The following is a 22,034-nucleotide window of genomic DNA, read 5'->3' on the forward strand; positions in this document are numbered from 1 at the left end:
TAATTTGCCCAAACCGGAACAAAACCCGAACCCGAAAATATACATTTTTAAAAACCTGAACCGAACCCGAACCCTTAAACAAAGCACTGACTATGGTTGTATCCAGTGGTGGGATTCAGCCGGTTCGCACCGGTTACATAGAACCATCCAGGGGCGGCTCGTGCTAGGGTGCTGCGGAGCTGCAGCACCCCCTAGATATTTTTACTTAATACACCTACCATAATATTACAAATAACTTTCATTATTTTTATTTTTGATTCCTTAGCAATATATAATAAGCATAATTTCCGCCCTAATCATCTTTTTTTTCATTAAAAAAAAATTTTTTTGGAAACACTAATGTATATCTATGCTGGAACCATAGAATTCTAAAAACAGAATTCTATGCTGGAACTGTTTTTAGAATTCTATGCTGGAACTGCAGCTCCAGTTTTCTGACGTTTCGTGACGTTTCATGACGTTTTGCGGTTCTGCGCATGCGCACTTTGAAAAGCTACATGCTGGGCGAAATAGGAGCCAGGGTGCTGCGGCTCGCGCAGCTCCACCAATCACGTAGCGTGTGACCTGGGCACCCGGAAGTAGTTGTCTGTTCCGCGTTTATTGTGTGCCAAAGCAAATCACGTGTACCATCAGGTTCGACAATGAGTACAGTACGACAGTTATTCTTTTTTAATCATTTTTACAGTTTTTGATTGAAAGGTTAATCATGGCTTTTCGAGATTCTAATTCGGTGACTGTAAGTGAGCTTCAGCAACTTAAGATTTCGCAGTTATCAAGTTATCAATAGGTGAGAAAGCAGAAAAACATGAGAAGTCAAAGAAGCATGTGGACAATGATGTTTCACTTTCACTTTTGGGAACTATAAATATTAAGGAAAAACTTAGTGAGGCGTATATAGACTTTCAATTATTGAACACAACAAAAAAGTGGAAAAAAATCGTGAAATTTTGTCCAAAATAATAGACTGCATTTTGTTCTGTGGAAACTTTGAAACTCCCTTACGTGGACATGATGAAGAAGATGAGTATTGATATAATGGACATGTACTGTTTGTCTAAACAGTAGCTGCTAAATTGCTTCACAGGAAGTGTTTCTTAAGAATGAACATTCTACAGACAAGATAGTAGTGACCACCAAGCACATCCTATTGTTGACAAAGAAATACTAGTTACTGAAATGAAAATGTTTCTGTAGATCTGATGTTCATGATTACTTTAAAAATAATCTAGATGATGTTTTGACAAGTGAAATTACTAGGATGAAAAATCCTTTTTGCTGTTTCCATGAGTCCTTTGAAGGCAAAACAGTTTGGATGCAAACCTTTGTTAGGAACACCATTATTTCCAAAAGACTTGCACTTGCAGTGCTAGTACTACTAAATAGAAAAACAGTTTCTCAGTTGTCATTTGGAATCAAGGAAGAAGCTATCAATTATCATGCCCAAACTATAACTTTATGATTCATTTTGGTTGTAAAAAGGAAGCACAAGGTTTAATAATATGGTTTAAATTTAAGTGAGAGTGTTGTAAATTTTAAAGCTTGAAGGAGTTTTGCACTTTTTATAAAGCTATTTGCCAGCAAATAAAGCAGCAATTATAGCAGTTAAAAATCTGAAAGACAAATAATAGTCTGTACACAAAAATTCAAAAAAAGATGTTAAAATAAACAAGTTCTGACACAAATGTAAAGTGGTTGTTAAATTTGTCAGTTATGATACCAATAAACAGCTGTATGGCTAGTTTTTTGTGTGACAATTATAATCTGTGAAGTGTCATATAATATGTTGAAAACGCTGACTGTGACCATAAGGTTACTTAAATGAAACATGACCATTTTTTTAAATGTTGTCAAACTGAAATACTTCGACCTTTTTCGAATCATTACTTTTTTTCTATATTCTTGTTGTATTTTACCGTATTTACAACCGCTTAGTTTCGAGTCTGTGTCACGTGTGTTTTTGTTCCACATTATTACTGCATGTTATGGTGTTTAGACTAAACAGTTTAGCCGTCGCTGTGCAAGTAAACAAAATACACAAATGATGCCGTCTGCTATTTACACTCGTGTACATTATTGCGTAACAAAAATAACGTCACAATGGAGTTTCTAATTAAGATTTGTGTTACTTGTTTTTCTACACAAAACAATGGCTAGAAAACTATAAATGTAGGTTTTCTATATATTGTCAAGTTATATATGTTCAATAATGGCTAAAATTTTGAGCAGCACCCCCACAAATTTTAGGCACGAGCCGCCACTGGAACCGTCTCACGAAATTTGAGATCAGGGAACCGGTTAGTACGGTGGCCCAGAAGTGCAAAACACAAAACTCGTGACACACCCAAAAGTCAGAACACAAAAACCAGGACACACACCAAAGTCAGAACACAAAAACCATGACACACACCAAAGTCAGAACACAAAAACCATGACACGCACCCCAAAGTCAGAACACAAAAACCGTGACACGCACACCAAAGTCAGAACACAAAATCCATGACACGCACCCCAAAGTCAGAACACAAAATCCATGACACGCACCCCAAAGTCAGAACACAAAAACCGTGACACGCACCCCAAAGTCAGAACACAAAAACCGTGACACGCACCCCAAAGTCAGAACACAAAAACCATGACACACCCCAAAGTCAGAACACAAAATCCATGACACGCACCCCAAAGTCAGAACACAAAATCCATGACACGCACCCCAAAGTCAGAACACAAAATCCATGACACGCACCCCAAAGTCAGAACACAAAAACCGTGACACGCACCCCAAAGTCAGAACACAAAAACCATGACACGCACCCCAAAGTCAGAACACAAAAACCATGACACGCACCCCAAAGTCAGAACACAAAAACCGTGACACGCACCCCAAAGTCAGAACACAAAAACCGTGACACGCACCCCAAAGTCAGAACACAAAAACCATGATACGCACCCCAAAGTCAGAACACAAAAACCGTGACACGCACCCCAAAGTCAGAACACAAAAACCATGACACACACCAAAGTCAGAACACAAAAACCATGACACACACCAAAGTCAGAACACAAAAACCATGGCACGCACCCCAAAGTCAGAACACATAAATCGTGGCACGCACCGAAGTCAGAACATATAAAAGCGACTTGATTTTACGTTTTCCAAAGAACAGTACCCAATATAACATCATAATGGACTTTATTATGTAACAAATCAAGTAACGAACAGTTTGCGTAAGGCGCAACACACTATAACGTTTATTTTACAACCATGGAACAGTACTGCAATGTCGCTATGTCTGATGTCCAGTTTAAGTGCGAATGTTCTGAATTGTTGCAAGTGGAGTTCGTATTTTGCCCTGGTTGTTCAATAAAGTTAAACTGGTCTAAAATTGCCATTACCTTTTATTTCAACCGTGGTTTTCAGTACAACACCATCCGCGAATTCCTAAGGAAGTACCATAAAATACAAATAAGTTTACGGACTTTGAAAAGCAGGTTGAAACTGTATGGTTTGAAGCGAAAAAAACTGTTAACCAGCAATGCTGCTGTGCGGGAGCGAATAGCAGAAAAATTGACCACGTCAAATTGTATGTTCGGCTACAGAAGCATGTGGCATTCCTTGAGAATGGAGGGGTGTTACGCCACAAGAAACCAGGTTGCGATTTTGCTCAAAGAATTAGACCCGATCGGCTCATCAGTCCGTCGTGCAAGGCGTTTAAAAAGGAGGCGCTACTGTTCACCGGGACCGAACTTTTGCTGGCATCTCGATGGATACGACAAATTAAAGCCGTATGGGTTTGCAATTCATGGTTGTATAGATGGATGGAGCAGAAAAATTCTATGGTTACAAGTGCTAAAAACTAACAACAATCCTGTTACAATAGTGAAGCTGTTTCTACATGCTGTTGGTCGGTTTGGTGGCTATCCCAAACGCGTTAGGACAGAAAACGGAATGGTGGCCGCAGCCCAATCTTATTTTAGTCAAACGACGCGGGCACATATTTACGGGACTTCAACTCACAATCAAAGAATTGAGGGTTGGTGGTCTTACCTGCGGCGAATCTGTACAACATGGTGGATGAATTTCTTTAAAGACTTGGTTTCACAAAATAAATTCAACGCTGGGAATCAAATTGAGGTCGAAGCCCTGTGGTTTTGCTTCCATAAAATTATTCAAAAAGAACTGGATAATGTTTGAAATTCATGGAACACACACTACATCAGAAAGTCACGTCATGATACGGTTGCTGGAAGACCTGATCAGATGTACTACCTTCCGGAGTTGAATGGTGCAACTGATTATCTGACGCAGATTAGGGAGCAACAGGTAAACAACGTCAAAAATACTCTTCCAGGCGAACCGTTGAATAACCCCAATGTCGGTCATGAATATTTCGCACACGTTATGGAAAATTGCAATAAAGAACTTCCCGACAATTGGAGTGCAGGCCTTCAGCTGTACCAATTTCTCATTTCTACTGCAAAGGGTCAAAGTGACGTGTAACGTAAATACAAATCAAAATGGAAGACAAATTCTCATTTTTATTAGCAAAATCACAGAAATTACCAGAGGACACATGTATATAAACATGATAAAAACCAAAATACCATGCCAGGTAAAAAAACATACACATCATAACACATTAACAAAAGAAAAAAACTAGAAAGGTGGCTTTCCTATATGTTTCCATTTTATATATTGTGTACCCTTTTTATCAAATAACTATCTACACCATTTGATCTGCAAGCAAAAACAAATAGGTCCCCACACACATTTTATACGAATTAGTAATGTAAAAAGTGTTTTTAGGACAAACTAGAAGGGTGGCTTAGCACATATTGCCCTTGCATATACAGTATAACCTAATTTAAAACATAAATATATTTCCTATGCTTATTTTGTATTGGGTCCCATATTAGTCACCGTCTTTTATAACTTTAGTTGTTTCTGCAGGCAAAAACTCATGGGTCCCCACACATGCAAAGTTGTAGATAATGAATTTCAAGAGATAACCATGCAAAAGTCGGGTGTTGTAAGGTAAAACACAGTGATCAGCACTGGGCTTAAATAATAATCCTATGTAGAATACAAACTATAAAATTAGATTCACCCCAGATATTGGTTGAAGTATGTCCTATTTAACGTTTTAAAAACTGACCCATATTAGGGGGCTAGTAGGGTAACTAATTGGGTTCGACACACAAACTAAAAAACAGAAAAAACCACAATGACTCAATCAATAGTACTGCAAAATTTCAGCCCAATCCGCCAATGTTTAAAATATTGACCACTAGAGGTGTTTTGAGCAACAACCGATAATGTTTCTGACGTCATAGGGCTGTTAACAAGCCCCTAACTGCCATGGCGCAAAAACGACCACCAAGAAACCCACCAACGAGCAACAAACAACTAGTTGCCCTTGTAATACTATTGCTCCAAAGAAATCTTTCGTTTGTGGTGCCCAGTACCATACAAATACGTTTTACACTTTAGGGGCTTGTGGGGTAAATGTTAGGACTACAGGGTTGAACACAACAATTGACACCTATAAATGGCATAATATACAAGAAATCCAAATTTCAGCCAATTCTGACACTGTTTAAAAACTCACCCATTTTAGGGGGCTAGCGGGGTAAATACTGGGGTTATCAACAAAAACAAAGTGGGATGCACATCTACATGAATATATCTACCATCTACGTAAATTTCAGCCAAATCCATCAAACATTTGATGGAAAAACGAGTCAGACAAACTTTGGGTGAAAACACCCATTTTAGGGGGCGAGCGGGGTAAATACTGGGGTTATCAACAAAAACAAAGTGGGATGCACATCTACATAACTATATCTACCATCTGTGTAAATTTCAGCCAAATCCATCAAACATTTAATGGAAAAACGAGTCGGACAACTTTGGGTAGAAGAAAAAAGAAGAAAAAAACAAAAACATTTTGAGTAAAATCAATATGTGTCCCCTTCAGGGAAGGGGACCCATAATTAGTAGAAAGCATCAACCCAAACTAAGGATTTGTCCATATTCTGTCTAGTTTTTTACCCTAATGTTAATCACTTCCAAGATAAAACCTTCGCTAAAACTGGAAATATGGGTGCTAATCTAATAAAACCACATAGCATTACTGTGCTGATGTCTGCCTCGCAAAACGGGTGTAAACCAGTGAACTACGTCCAAGGGCTTTCCAGCGTACACATATTATGGGCAGTAATAGTGTTATGGTAACCATTCGGCTATTGAGCCATTGCAAACATTTTTTATAGTTTTAGCACATATAACGGACTTGCATTTCTGACCTAAAGGATTGGAAAAACTAAAACCGATTAATTCGGGGTTAAAAGGGTGAATCCAATAAAAAGTTACTAAATTATTTAGAATACCTTGCATTGCACCAACCAACAAAGCATAAAACTTCTAGATCATGTATTTAATCAATATCACCGTTTTAACACATTTACACTTTGGGGGGCTGTAGGTGAACTGCTGGGTCATTCCAGTCAAACTTCAGGATGATCAAATTAGGGTCAAAAGCTAACATGTGTGTAAATTTGAATAAGTATAAAGCACTCTTTTTTGCTCAAATGCGTTTAACAAACCAGTGTTAGACAGAACTGAATATTTTGGGGTTAAGGGGGTTAAAATGGGTAAAACTATTTTAAAGGTACAAAATTCTTTAGTATACCTTACATTGCAACAAACAACAAAGAATGTAACTCCTAGATCATGAACTTTGGTCAGTACAACCGTCTTAAAAATTTTATGTTTTGGGGGCCTGGGTGAACCCTTGTTGTCAAGTCATTCGTTGTCAAACTTCAGGAGGATCAAATATGGATAAATAAATAACATCTGTGAATATTTAAATAAATTTGAAGCACTGTTTCTTGACCAAACATGTAGTACCAGCATTAGACAGAAAACAATACCGACAAAAACAATATGTGTCCCCTTACTACTGTTGTGCTCCCATACGATCCTTACAGCTAGATGCTTTAAACACACCCAAATCCTGGTTCACAATTTACTGCTAGTAAAAAAGACTCTTTCATGCTGTCAATGTCAGCAATGTGAACAGGAATTTTAAGAGCAATAGCACAAGTACTTGCACTCGGTAGGCACTTGCATTTCATACCATTCTTCAAATCTTGGCAACCATGAACGAACTCCACAGTTATACCTTTTGGTAGCCCAAGGGGAGGCAAGCTCGGACTTCCTGTGACAAACTTCATTAACTGACCAAGTGTGACAGGAAAAGCATCTAATCGTTAAAACATTAAAACAAGGTTACTTTTAGTCAGTCCTCTGCAAATTAAAACAATATACCTTACCATCAAAATAACACAATTCAGCAAAATCAACAAAGTGTTTGTAAACAGTTATTTCCAGTGCATGGTTTGTTGAACCATTTTCAGAAAAGACAGGAGAAAGAATCCCGAAAAATTTTTCAAAATCCCATTTGAACAGTGGGGATGGGCAGAACACTGTATAGAAATCTTCGATATACCTCATTACCACTTTTGAAATTCCATAACATTTAAGACCATTTGCAATGCTATCCAAAGGTGGAAGCAATGGCTCAACAATTGATTTGATGTATATTGACCTTCAAATACACAGTAAACAAACATACATATTACATTGGGGATTGCTTTTACCCTCAAAGAGGCTCCCTGTTAAACAGTTTCAATGCTTGTGCCATTAAATTAAAAAAACATCAATCCAAAAACGCTGATAAACAACTAAGATCAACAAACTGACTTTCTTTTACAAAAAGTAGAAAGCAAAAAAATGAGAATCTTTTTTTACTTACTGCAACACTTCTGTTCTGTTTTTTAAGTTTGCCTTGGAAGGAATCCCTCTATATCCAATAGGCTCGATTCAAGTTTCTCAGGTAGAAGTTTCAGAACTTTCTCAGAACAACTAAAAAAGTGTTATTTAGTTGTTTACCTTATGTAAATAAGGTAAACAACTAAATAACACTTACTTATGTCTATTAATTTGAGTCCAATGAGCGTCACAGGGATTGATTCATTTTATCCTTCAATAGACGGTAGGAGAGTCAACCCCGCTATTTTTGGGTTAAATAGAGCCCGAAAGATACACAATTCTCATACAAAAAGCAACGTTTCGCCACATGAAGGTCGTTTCGCCACATGAAGGCCAAATAATGTTAGTTTTTACTGAGCGAGCTTGAGCTTCTAAACGCAAAACTGAAGTTCAAATTTGAAAGTAAAATATTTTAGTTTAACAAGTGATATAAGGAGTCAATGCACTCATGCAATGTATTAGCGATTTGCTCATTTCTAAGTAAAACGTTATTAAATACAGGCCCTCCATTTTTAGGGCTACGAAAATTCCAAATTTTTTTCAAATCAACAGACAAAGCAAGTCGGTAAAAAACGTATGTATATTTCTTCTAAATAAGAAATTGTATTATAATGTAACCTTTCCGAATAATCTTTATCCAAGCAGTCAGTCGGCACGGCACGGCCTTTATGCATGCAAATTCAATAGCTCGTGTTAGTTCGAAGATGGTGTGGTATAACTACGTATATACCACGCTCCGATGCTTATAATTGTTGATCTATTCATCCATGTGGGACGTTTGTGCCCTCAGTCCCAAGAGAGTGGGCCACTTACTATGCCATGAAGTGCCAATTATTAGTATTTAGGCTTGCAACGCTACAGACCCTGAATAGACGGTAATTTGGACTTGTTCAGCTTCGCAAACTTTTCTGAAGGTTTATTCATGCAATTTGGTCAAGTTTTGCTATTTAATGCCGTCGTGAAATGGCAAAACACGGAAGCGGTTGTCTATAGTTGCTGCCTGAACCGTAAAATGATCAACAGTCGCAACCATATCGCACACTGCATTGTAAAGCACGGTTAAATGATAAGTAAAACATTGGTCCTATATAGCTTGAATGTACACTCCCGAAGCGCAAAATTTTAAAATCAGTATAGCGCAACGTCTATGAAAACAAGGTGTACGAGGCAATTGGCTTATACTGCTTTATGTACACAACGCTTAAGAAAAGTTCTTTTTGTGGGCTAAATAAAGATTGCCTTCCCCCAAATGGGCAAGAATGCGCATTAAGCATGCTAACCAAGGCAGATATAAAAATCGGTGGCTATACGGGACCAAACATTTTCCGTTGGTAAGTGATTTATTTGCAAACAGCCAGTACAAAAACACAAGCTTCAAACAAACGCTTTCTGCTTGAAACTTTTACGCAGCACTGCAAAAACAAACGTAGAAACAATTTGCATGCATTTGCAAACGGTTTTCAATCTTCAAATTATTATCAAACAATATTGTATGCAATATAAAGCTGCATAATCATATTTCACCTTTATATGACACTCACTTACTCCATACAGTACTTACAGATGCGGATTAAGGTAATCATTAAAGGAAATTTGAAAATTGCGGGTAAGAACTGAGAGTTTCGGTTTAAAGTTATTATAGCGCAAAATTCAGTAACATCATAACAATGTGTTAGCGATATATAGGGGTACATTACGGCGGTGGATCTACAGGTAATGAGAAGTCATTCACAGCCGCCTTCAGCATACAAGAGCCTTTAGACTCGTGCCATAGACTCCCCAGCAACGCCAGGACCGTCCAACACCTCCTGGCGATCCTGGATGATGGCGCAGAACGGACAGAACATGTGAAGACAGAAATCGCCTAGACCCGAACCCTCTATGCCCTTCTGTGCACGGACTTTGCCTCTGACGATCCCTCCAGCGATGCAACCGGTGAAAAGCCAGGCGAGCCCACACATGAGACATGATTCACCCACAGCCTCTGCGGTTTTGCCCACAGTATAGCAGGGGACGAAGTAAGTGACAATGCACAGAGTGCAGTTGTCGAAACATCCGAAGAGTCCGTGCTTGAATTCACCCATTGTTGTTGTTTTTTCAATATATCAACGTACCTGTACAATTAAAGCTATGCAACTGTACAATTCTGTGAAAATAACATCAATAATTAAGATCAGCTTATCAAAAGCTACTATGTCTGTTGCCATGGTGTTTTAACAAAAAATGTATCTGGTGATTATATTCACATTTTGAGATACTGTGTTTTTGAAGTTGCAAATGGTTAATGGTCGGGTGTGTAACGTCAAACACGATTTCCGGAAACGCCTGACTATCACGAGTAAATCAATTACTCCCTTCCGCCGTGTGCTCGAGACAGGCAAAGCAAAATATAGACACCATACGTTATGTCTGTGAAATTCACTTTGCGTTTAAGTATACCAATTCCGTTGGTTTTATACAAATTTTGGTTCCAAATTGGGTCAAAAAATAATAATAAAAATTAAAATGTTCCTATGTTTGAAACCGAGATAGTAAAATATGTTTTGCTCAATATACTAACACTGTGTAACCGTATCAACATACGTCGTCACTTTTCTACGATTTGACAAAAGCCGCCTAAAAATTATCTGCAAAACTCGTGACTCCTACGCTTCAAACTTTCCATAATACGATGCTAACTATTTGGTGACATCTCAAAGTAGATGATCCTAGCTCTATGGTTGTTTTAATTTTAAACCCTTCCTAGTCACTGCAAATCTCCTGCGGTAATAGTAAACTGACATTGTAATCACTTGCGACTTTGTGGCCCATTACAGCACTGCGGTATGTTGTTACAGTAAAGCACATAGGCCTTCTAAAAGTTTTAAAGTTTATGTGCGACTTGTCAACGCCCACAGGGCAAATTGTCTTGCACCAGCATATCTCTGTCATCATTCAGCTGTAATGGAAACTTAGGCTGCAGGCCATGACTTGAGAACACGAAGTTTCGCTGCCCTTTTTAGCAACTTTACAGATGCCAAATATTGCACAATGTACTTTAGGTCCTGATTTCCTCGAAAATTGTTTTTTTAGAACTTGCTAAAAGTAGGCTATGCCTCATTTGCACTTTAGGGCAACTGTGTTACTTCTTATTCTCAGCAACGTTTAACCATACAAGAAATAAAACTAACAATTAGTTTTGTTTGGGCCTAATGCCTTGTGAATGAACTGTTTCAAAAACGCCATCAAATGAAAACGCAATGCATAATTTACAGAATTTCGCACTAGTTGCACACTGTACCGAAATACTTGAGCTAGCGACATGAAATTATATACTGATTATGACAACATAGTATAAATTTGTACAACAAAACGACAAAAAATAATATAACGTTTCCAAATAAAGAATTTATTCTTTAAATAACCTTAAACAATATTTTTGTACATTGCCAGTAAACGCCAGTAATACTTTTTCGGGGTAAACATAAACATTACCACTTGCGTTTGGTGTTCTATGTCACAACAGTTCTAGAGCCAATTTTCGGGGTCCTCTAAGTCTAAAACACTTAGTGAAACAGTACACTACAGCACTCCACACAAACGAACCGCCTGTCGCTGAAGTCAAGCTTGCACGAAGTGGGTAGGCAACAGAACACGGTCCGCGGTTAGGGCGTCGCCTTTTTGCGTCATACCGCGTCATCGAAGTGAAAACCTCTCTTATCCCATATTCTCCCGTCGAGTGGTAACCCCGTCTTGCCTCACTGGTTCTATTCACTACAACGTCTCCTACAATTACATGTTCTTTGTAGAATTTTTTACGAAGGGCTAACACGGTTTACTTTTTACCAATTTTTTCCCGCTCATAAAAACACAGTCCGTTCGTCGCGTTTCTATGGGCCGAAAGGCTCTTTCGCGCAAAACCAACAGCCAGCCCCCAGGGGTTGGCGGCGCGCGGTCAACTTTCAGAGTGACGTTGCATACCAAACCTACGCATATATCACATACTTAAGCTATGAGGAAATACCGAAAGTGAAAAACGTGACATTTTTTTAAACCTATCAGTCTGTTGTTTACACTATGTATCATTGTTTTGCAAAACGACAGTATCATTGCGGAAATGATTTTCTTTTTTTACCTTGTTATCTAAATCTAAATGTTATGATTCAGAAACGTTTTTAACAACTATTATTTTAGTTTTATTTACTCCTTTTTAGTGTAGGGTTTATGTTATAATAGTATTGCTGGCTCGTTTTTTTACTGGTTCGTTGTTTTCACTTCTGATGAAAAAGGGACGGGATAAATAGTCTTTTCCTTTTAGTACCCGGTGTCACATTACATTGAAATCATATTACAGCACGTCTGTTTCAAAACAGGTCAACAGAACAATTGCCGTTTTAGCGGTGCCTTCGAAAACTGCAGGTGCGCTAGGTGCGCTTGGTCCGCTAGGTACTTCACTTGGTAAACTACAGGTAACTCGTTCTAATTCAACAAAGCCCGTAAATAGTGCAGGTAACCTTTTTTGAAACGAGTAAACTCGTAGTTACTGCGACGTAACGTAATAATGCTGTATGTACTGTTTTTAAGGTAGGGTTAGGGTTGGGGTTGGGGTTGGGGTTAGGGTTAGGGTTAGGGTTAGGGTTAGGGTTAGGGTTAGGGTTAGGGTTAGGGTTAGGGTTAGGGTTAGGGTTAGGGTTAGGGTTAGGGTTCAGAGTTTAGGGTTTTGGTTGTGTGTTGGGACTATCGTAACACTTTTCCAGCATTATTTGCGTGTTTTAACGTTAACTGCAGTATTTACGATTTGACGCATAAAAACAGGACAGCTGTAGTATTTTCGATTTACGTCGTACCTATTCTGAGTTTAATCGCACCAAAGAGAGTTACCTGCACTATTTTTAAGTTACGTTGCACGAAAAAAGGTTACCAAGCGAGGTACCAAGCGCACCTAGCGCACCTGTAGTATTCGAAGGCACCCCCGTTTTAGGGGTGCTGAGCGCGTAAACAAGGTGTCTTTGTGGTGATTAGATCTTAAATCTAGCACAAAGACGGCAAAATGTGCTTACAGACGCAACAGCGCAATCAATTCACTTGGCAGCTTTAATGTGACTTCCTTGAAGGAATTTTACTTGTTGAGTATCAAAACGGGATGGCTGTTGGACGTTGTGAGTCTGACACAGCCAGTGAAATGACTGGCAGCGGTCAGGCGGTCAGGCGGTCAGGCGGTCAGGCGGTCAGGCGGTCAGGCGGTCAGGCGGTCAGGCGGTCAGGCGGTCAGGCGCTCACGCATAAACGTCGGTTTTGTGGCAATTAAAACGAGGAAGCACATGTCAGCATATATGTCACACTGCCATGCTATGCTGATAAGCAAAAAATAATTGAGATTAAATTATTATTGGTTTTTAAAAAATTAAAATTAAACATAACCAAGGAGTGTTTTCGTGTACAAAGTGATTAAAACGAACCAATTTCTATGTCAAAAACATTTTTCCATCGCAAAAAACAGCACGTTATTAATTTAAATCTGGCATTTCTTTTTTCAAATTTATAATGAAACGTTGCCAATACTGGTATGGTTATAATGGCTACATTGCCTGGACAAAACTTGTTTTTGATTTTCGCAACGCTACACTACACAGCGGAATGCAGCGAGCACTGGTAAGTTTCACAGCTTTGGCATTTCGACGTCATCCCGTTATCAGAGCGTAGCGCGAGCAAATTAATTTTAGCCGAGTTCAATAACGAAATCTGTTCCAAAGCAGACATGCCCATTATATGTTCTTGTTTGCCTAAGGCGTAACAATGCACTTTGTTTCGCGTTTATGCTTTTTAAACAAATCGCCATTCAAAGTGTATTGTTGACAAATGCCTCACACCAATTTAAAAGCATAGCCAGTACCATGATTTAAACAAAGGATATTTTGATTGCACCAATATTATACTTATAGTGATAAGTTAAGTAGCAAATCGCCCATTTTTGTTTTGTTACAGTTTATCCATTGTTGCCTGCTGGCCATTTTCTCTTTACCTTTGTGTGGCCGTTACAGGTGACTTACGGCACAACAACAAACTATCACTCCCTGCCCGCAAAATAAACGATACGAAATATAAGCCGTTGTTGGCTAAGTAGTAAGGTGTGACGACAACAGCCGTGGTACAGCTACAGTAGTTGTTTAAAACCGTAAAAAATGATTTATATTTCCACAAATGGTAAGAAATAAGTTCTTTACCCTTTTTTTTCGAATATGCATGTTATTGTATGACGATAAACACAAATGTTGAGGCAGAAAAATGTGCTACCGCTTTTGTTTCTTAGAAAACTTTATCGGCGTATGGAGAAAGTTGCCAGCGCTTAAATATTTAATTTTGAGGCTGTGCACACCCTTCTACTGCTCAACATTTTCTGTGTAAGATTGTAAACTTAATGAAAACTTAAAGAGCATTGCTTCCAAGCTTGGAAAACACTTACACTAATCCAACAGCATGCAAATTACAATTGAAACACAGTCATTTTTACCAAAATTACAGCTGAAAAACAAAATTACAACATTTAACAATATTCGACTTAAAAACCAGCTTGTCGACATAATGATACTAACTCTTTTTTTGTATGTCGTTAACTGTCTGCTCGGGTGTTTGGCATTACGCTTTGCACGTTATGCATAATGCGTAATGGACGTCTACTTCCAGGATAGGTCGGACATTTTGCCGCAAAACACGATCCAATAAAATCACGTCACGATATGAGGATACTCGTCGATGGAAGGGATGTTTTTGTTATTGCCATATTCCAGTACCATTTAATATTGAAAATTTTAAGGCATAGTTTGTAACAAACATTTTCGACCCTTTCATTGCAAAAGTATGAAATCATAATGTTTGAAAGGTTTTAGATTGAAATTACCGCAATCACAATTACAATACTGTGACTTAACAGTTTGTCTGTGGAAATACTTAAATTCTTCCATTTATTCTTACAGTTCACAATTCAATGAGTTCTAATTACAAACAACAACTAACCTGAAGCAATTCATTTGCTAAGAGCATGACGTTTTAACTTGGGTTTGTATATGCCTAATAAAAGCAGCAGAACAAAAAGAGGATAATATGACAAGTGGAAATGTAGATGGAAAGCTACACAAACCTTCAGGAAACACCAGGCGTTAAAAAGTGGGCAAGTTTAGGGTAGAGATTGTCCTACAAATAAAAGAGTGTACCAAATTGCAGATATCGGCATCAGAATATATACAACGTAATTGTTTATGACATAAGATATTGACAGTTCTGCCCACATACTGGTGAGCTCAGTTAAATTTTGCAAAGTGCATTAAAAGAATAAAACACAAACTTCACGTTGTTTAAACTTTTACAACTTTATTTCGGTGCCTGTACAAAATGTGTACTGTAAGTCTTGGCTCGGGTTAACCTCCACCCTCTACCCCAGGGGCACCAAACTCCGGCCCGCGACCAGCTTTTTTTGGTTTGTCAAATCGTATTGATAACTTTGTAACCTTCAAAATTTATCTACTCCTCACGAAAGTTTTCATGTGTCAATATGTAGAATAATATCACACAGTTTTATAGAATTACAACGCGCAGGATTCATCCTAAGCCAGTATGTTACGTCACAGACAAGATTACAAGCGTCAATTATGCGCAAACAATTGCTTTTTTTGTTACTTGTGACGTTATATGCAAGTATTGCTCGTAATGTGAGGCGATCTACACAATTTAACAGTCAGATTTTAAATGGGATTGTAAAAAGACCATATCTTGGCGCCCCTAGAAATATCGCCTTGCAGCTAAATTAAAGGAAAGACGGTGCTAGGACATGTAAACATGTGCCCCGCGCGAATCATTTTTAAAATAATTCGTCCCGCAGTGAAAAAAGTTTGGTGACCCCTGCTCTAGCCAGAAAACTGAAAATCGTATTCCAAAACATGACCAAGGAGGTTTGAATTCAAGTGATTGGAACAAAGTTTTGTATCATCATTTTATGGTGTTATTTTATCAGACGTTTCCTTAAAGCTAAGGTTCCGAACATGGGTCGTAAAGAAACAAATATTTACAAATAAGATAAGATAAACAAATATATATCATCCATACTTATCCATGCCGTGATCGCTAGTCATCATGGACACTTTAGGGTTGATCCAAATATGAGTGTATTGATCTTGAATGATCGATGGTCGAATGGATCGCCTACTACAAAACTGGCATTTGCTGCATACACGTCAGGCCACGAGTCTTGTGATTTTGAAATAACATACAAATAACAATTTAAGTCCTATACCACTAAATAAGTTATCGTTCTTCGACTTTATCATTTTTACGATCATATCCCGGAAAGACTCCTGCCGTGGGTTCGAATCCCACCACATGCTAGATTTTTCCAGCCCGTGCCGCATGGAAATGCTTGGAAGGCCGGCTTGATTCGGTGTGACGCGTTTAATGGGCCTGGCGTACTATGATTTATTTACAAACAACTCTTACTTTTAGTTACGTTGCCTTATTGTTTTTATGAAACGCAATGTGCACAAAATTTGATTTCATTGTTACCATCGCCTATATTGTGTTGTTTTATAAGTGTAAAAATGAAAGTTTTATTGGCCTAAAAATTACTTGCCCTAGTATTGGTATTTGCGATCCCTGGCTCTATATGCTAAAATTGCCCATTACAAACATTTGGGCGTTTACGCAAATGATAACAATATCCGCGCGCTTTTTGGTTTGTTCTGATTTTTCAGCTTCGATACCTTTTTTTTCTAATTTACGTCTCCACTAAACTCTAACTTTCATTGTACTATTTGAGTTTACTTTCGTTCTATTGAAATTACATTGTATTGACGGAAAGTTCGCCACTGTCTTCCCGACGATGGCTTTCATTTTATTAAGTTTCGATTCTTGCTTAACAATGGGTTTCTTGTGAAAAATTGGAACCTAGAAAAATTAGCTGCTATGTGTATGGCATGGGTAATTGTCAAATATACAAGAGTGCCTTAAAAAGATCATTTTAGAAGCCAGCCAACTGCTGGATAGGAGTTCTGCTTTTGCAGGACGGCGTTATCCGATAAGAAACGATAGGATATCTAAGGTTGATGTTGTTTGGTTTGTACGTATGAAAACATTGTGATACGATGAAAGTTTAACAAATCTAGGTTTTATATTCAATATTTACCGCTTGTTTCTTTAGTATTTACATAAAAATTTGTTTATATCACTGGTGTATATATTTTATGTACAGTGAACCTCGGTTAAACGGAATTTGGTTAATCTGGATCTTCGCATTTCGGACACTTTTTCGGTCGAAATGGGAGCGGATTAACGAAGGTTTACTGCATTGTAACTGGATAGATACGTGCATTTGTTACAGAGTTGTCCTTAAAGATTGGTCTTTAAAAAATATGGGCATACCATGTGACGTTTTAGACAATACTCTTAAAAATAAACGATTCTGCTCCACAATAAAAATGGCCGAAGATGTATTTTCAGCTACTTATACTCAATCTTATATGTTTTTGGATTTCCTTCAGGATATCGAAGCAACTAAATTCATTATTTAAGTGCCTAACCATAAAGTGTAAAACGGATTATCAGAATTTCGTTAATATTGGTTCATTGTCATCGGTACTTTTTTGTAGCAAAAAAAAAAAAAAAAAAAAAAAATGAGCGCTAGTTTTAAATATCCTCTCTTCGGATGTTTCGACAACTTTGAAATTTGCATAAGGTCCTACTTTTGCCCATGTCTGGTGGTAGGCGAAACCGCCGAAAAAGTTGGAGATGACTGCTTTATGTGGGGTTGCCTTACCCTCTTTGGTTGCATCCCCATTGCAATGGTCCGGGAACAGGTCCGTGAGAAGAATGGAATAGAAGGTGATCTTTTTAACGACGTCTTGATGAGTTGGTGCTTTCCGATCTGTGTGATTACTCAAATGAGTCGGGAAGTTGATGATGGAATCGGTTCCAACGGCCAATCGATTGCTCGTGTCTAGCCCAAAGGCTGTCATCATTAATGAAACTATAATTGTATAGCTTTATTGTTTGACCCCATTTTGCCACTCTTTGTGTAAATAATGTATGTACCCATAACTGCAGATATCTGTATGAAATGCAAATGTAAAACCTGCTTATTTACGCCATAGTCTATACATATTTAAGTTATACCGCTGAATTATTGCAGACAGAACGGTCTTTTGTGAAAACTCTTTGCTTTCATAAATAAAATGAATGAAATGTCAAATTTTAAACACCGCACCCAAGTAATACCGCCAAATTGTTTTTGATGTCTTGTGTTTTTGTAAACAATGTTAATCGTTCTGTAAACTGAAATTATGTTTTAGCAAAAAAACATGGTTCAATTCAGATTACTCTTCCTCAAATGCGGAAACTGTGTTTCCCATTTTCTTGCAGTGCTATGTCGTGTTTGATTCATTGATTCACTGACCAAAGCACAATTAAAAAACATGCAACACTTGGCTAACAAAAAGTCTTGTCAGCACTTCTTTTTTAATACCTTCTTATCGTCTTAAACGTCATCCATTTCCAAGTTGTAACACTTCACTGCAATTAAAAAGCTTTTTGCTTAATGCTTGTGGCATTTGGTTAATAGTTTCCAGACAGTATACAGTTTGGGCCGAAAAGGATAATTTAGAGTGAAGATATTAATCCATAACTGGGATCAGCCTACTATGGTTAATTTAGTGGTTTGGTGGTTGAATTGAAAATATTCAAATTCAAAATGCGTTGATTTTAATCCCACAAAAAGTATTTCATCCGTTTTCGGTTTTCTGGCATAACGCAGGCATAACATTGATTCCTCCCCCATGTTGCCGCCAGTCTTAGTAGGAATTTTCGTCGTGCAGGCCACATGAATGACTAAAGTCACGGATGATAAAATGCGTTTTCGGATGTTTAAAATCATTTTTTAATAAAAAAAAGTGTTAATTTTTAAGTTTACTAAGGTTCCTGCAATCAATATGGTTATGAACAGCGGTGAAACAAAATACATAATAATGTTACTTGGGCTTTAAAAACATCCTACCATAAGTCAAAGCAGAATTCTTAATGCTTTCCATAATGATGTAATCTCTAGAAAACTATGTACGGATCTGTTCATAAGTTTAATGATGAAAATAACGGCCAAAATAGAGGTAAAAAGCATGTCGCTTTTTGCGTTTATTTGGGCCGTTATTTTCATCATTAAGATGTAATCTCTGTACGTTGATTTCTAAAGGATATAAACCTCAACACAGGTTTAAAGTGTATTGGGGGTCTCAAATGCCCAACCCAACATGTAAGATATGAAAAGTTTAAAAAAGATTTAGCTGTAAAAGACCAAAACAAAAACACGAAACTGCATTGTATGGAAAAGCCCAATGAACTATTACCAGTTTCGTTCTTATTCTGACAACGCTTGCTACATCACAAAGACCGGAAAGGGGAAATTACATTGACGTGCGTTGCGTCCCCATGATAACAGCATCCTACTTAATCGCTGACATTCAACACGACACAAGACATCCTATAGTGCCTTTAAGGCGTAACAGTGAAACCAATGAACATCCATAGTCGATTTTTAATCTGTAATGTAAAGCTGTACGCAATTGAAAATGTAATTGCAACTTAATACACGAAATAATTTGAAATAATACTTTTTCTGTAAGATTTGTTTAATCAGTGATGCAGTAAATTTTTTACGCCAAGTTTCAATTTCGCCGTAACTGTTATGATTTAGGTCAGTCGAAACGAAACATTTGTATTGTTCAAAACCAATGCCTAATGCAGCGTTTTCCACCTTTTTAAGTAATCATTTGCAAAAAAATCAATCTTTCTCATGTATTAACATATAGACACGACTTGTATCACAGACAAAACTGAATATGAATGAAAAGGATTGAACGTAAACAATTACCTATAGATTTGTAACATGCGATAAAATAATAGAGTATTGCTCGGCACAGGAATCTCAATAACATATAGCTAATCTTTTTTGTCCCGGCGAAACCATATGCACCGTATGGGCTTGTGGCGAGTCCGGTTTAAAAATCGCTGACTAAAGACATGTTAATCGTTGTCTGCACTAAACAGCAACGTTGTCTATGCAAAATACGGTAAGTTCTGTTTGGTTTACTCATATAAAACGCATTTGTAATACATGGAGGCACCTGCATTGCCAATCTTTTCGAAGATGCCATTGAGTTTCAGCTAGGGTTGCCATCGACATGGACGCCAAAGTATAAGGACAACTATAAAAATGTAATTTTCATACGATAAGAAACAAACGTTTTCGAACAAATCTTTATATTTATACGGGCCATGACATATCACATGCTATATATTTTGCCAAAAATAATATGTTCCAGCAACTGTTTGTTCGTAGAAAATACTTCGTGTATCTTACGCGGCTCAGGTCATGGTATACTTTTCCTTGTGACAAGGATTTGAATGTCATTTCACTTTGTTTGTGCCTTGTAATTGTCGAAAAGGGGACAAAGTAAGGACTCAGGTCAAAAACAAGGACATTTATTAGAAATAAAGACAATGAATTTTGCAAAGAAATTGTCGTGGATGGGCAATATCTAAACCTCCAACAGCCGCCATGCATACCGACGATAACTGTGCAAATTGTTAAAAGACTCGAAATTTGAGAGGACTGTCTCAACTGCCAACTGTTGGCAGTTGAGACAGTCCTCTCAAATTTCGAGAATTTTGCAAAGACATTGCCTTTCAAAATAGGGACAAATCTTAGAAATAAGGCCGGTATGGCAACCCTTCAACCAAAATTTATGTAGAATTGGTTCGCTTTGTAGTGGAACTTTTGTTCTCATTTCCAGTTAATATGAGTCAGAAAGGCTTTGCGTAGCCTACAGTTATTGTTGTGGAGAAAACGATTTCGGTCCTGTAACTCATAGTCTAAAAATTACAATTGTCACGAAGTTCTACTGAAACCGGGCGAGTAAAACCACGTCGTGATCCTTTGACCGATCTAAAACCGCCTTCCTGAAAAACTCGTGCTTGTATTGGCTTTACACCATAGTAGCACCTACTTCCTGGTTGTGATGTATTGTTTTAGTGAAAAGTAAGGCTTCGTGAGAAAGTACCTTATGACCACGTCTTGTTCTTCCGACAACTTGTCAGTCGCCTAACATCGGGTTAATTAACTACAAGACAATACACCAGGGGTGTGCAACCTTTGTTACTGTGGGGCCAAAAACAAATGCCAAAATTAGATCGCGGACTGTATATGACACAAGGTGATTTACTTTTTTGCATATACCAAATATGCTCAACTACAAGTGAAAATCGCAATTGATTCTAGGCACATATTGCCAGGTCGCATAAAAATAGCACCGCGGGCGCATTGATCTGCTCAAAAATATTTAATAGTTGAAGTCGTTTGCCAGTACATTTGAAATCCAAGCGTCTCTGCGGGCCGCACAACCTTTATTCAAGGACCGCGGCCGCAGGTTGCACACCCCTGCAATACACAAAGAAACATTGTGTATGCTTGAAATGTCCAGTTTATAAAAATTAGCGTTCAAACAGCTCAACACATCCAATCACATTCTTAAATCTTTATTTAATGAGTAGCTGTTAGTCAATAAACAAAATTTAAGGCATGTTAACGCTATTTAGTACAACCAAGCTATAAACATTTATAAATGGGCACAGCGTTGCAAATATAGTTGCTCCAAGTTGGAGTGACTGATGATTATACTGTTTTATTTTTTACATTTTGTTACATTTTTCGCTTTTGCACGCAGACAAGGTCTACTTGAAAGTTGTATTAAAGTGAAAAAGTTAGGAATTGCTTTCAAATTTTCGGAACTATTTGCGGGCAATACAAACACGAATTCCAAACGATTTAGTGCGAAAAGCAGAAAAACGTCGTGTTTTCGCGGGATTTGAACCCAAGACGCTTCCAAAAACGAATTCCGATTAAGGCCTTTTTGTGTCTGCAAATGGGCCAGGCGCGTTGGACCATTCTGCCAAGTTTCTGCCCTGCCCTTCATAAGTCGTTGTGTCGCGTACCATTTTAGGTTCTTTATCATCACTTAGTGGTTGGCGAAACGATAACCCAACTTGTGCAAGGGTTTATAAATTCGCCTTATTGAAGTTATTTTATTTTGTAGTGTACCTGTCAAACCGTATTTGCAATTACATACAATTAATGCCCACCTACAAGCCGATTTTGTGTGTGTGACACAATTGCTATCGTAATAACAAATTT

At 37.9% G+C, this 22,034-nt stretch overlaps 3 protein-coding genes across 3 annotated transcripts; 1 reads left to right on the forward strand and 2 right to left on the reverse strand.

Moving 5' to 3' along the window:
* Window positions 1–2,335: 2,335 nt before the first annotated feature.
* LOC145237918 (uncharacterized) lies at window positions 2,336–4,497 on the forward strand. Its single transcript, XM_080100920.1, has one exon. The coding sequence runs from the start codon at window positions 3,263–3,265 to the stop codon at window positions 4,190–4,192; it is 930 nt and encodes a 309-aa protein (XP_079957046.1). The 5' UTR covers window positions 2,336–3,262; the 3' UTR covers window positions 4,193–4,497.
* A 19-nt stretch (window positions 4,498–4,516) lies between these two features.
* LOC145237928 (uncharacterized) lies at window positions 4,517–7,867 on the reverse strand. Its single transcript, XM_080100930.1, has 3 exons — window positions 7,815–7,867; window positions 7,333–7,607; window positions 4,517–7,262 (listed from the first exon to the last, which is right to left on the reverse strand). The coding sequence occupies exons 2-3, from the start codon at window positions 7,511–7,513 to the stop codon at window positions 6,997–6,999; spliced, it is 447 nt and encodes a 148-aa protein (XP_079957056.1). The 5' UTR covers window positions 7,514–7,607; window positions 7,815–7,867; the 3' UTR covers window positions 4,517–6,996.
* A 1,285-nt stretch (window positions 7,868–9,152) lies between these two features.
* On the reverse strand, window positions 9,153–10,013 carry LOC145206929 (uncharacterized). The gene has a single exon (XM_080078556.1). The coding sequence runs from the start codon at window positions 9,913–9,915 to the stop codon at window positions 9,589–9,591; it is 327 nt and encodes a 108-aa protein (XP_079934682.1). The 5' UTR covers window positions 9,916–10,013; the 3' UTR covers window positions 9,153–9,588.
* Window positions 10,014–22,034: the final 12,021 nt, after the last annotated feature.

Source organism: Phallusia mammillata, chromosome 1 (genome assembly GCF_965637545.1).
Source record: "Phallusia mammillata chromosome 1, kaPhaMamm4.hap1.1, whole genome shotgun sequence".
NCBI lineage: Eukaryota > Metazoa > Chordata > Ascidiacea > Phlebobranchia > Ascidiidae > Phallusia > Phallusia mammillata.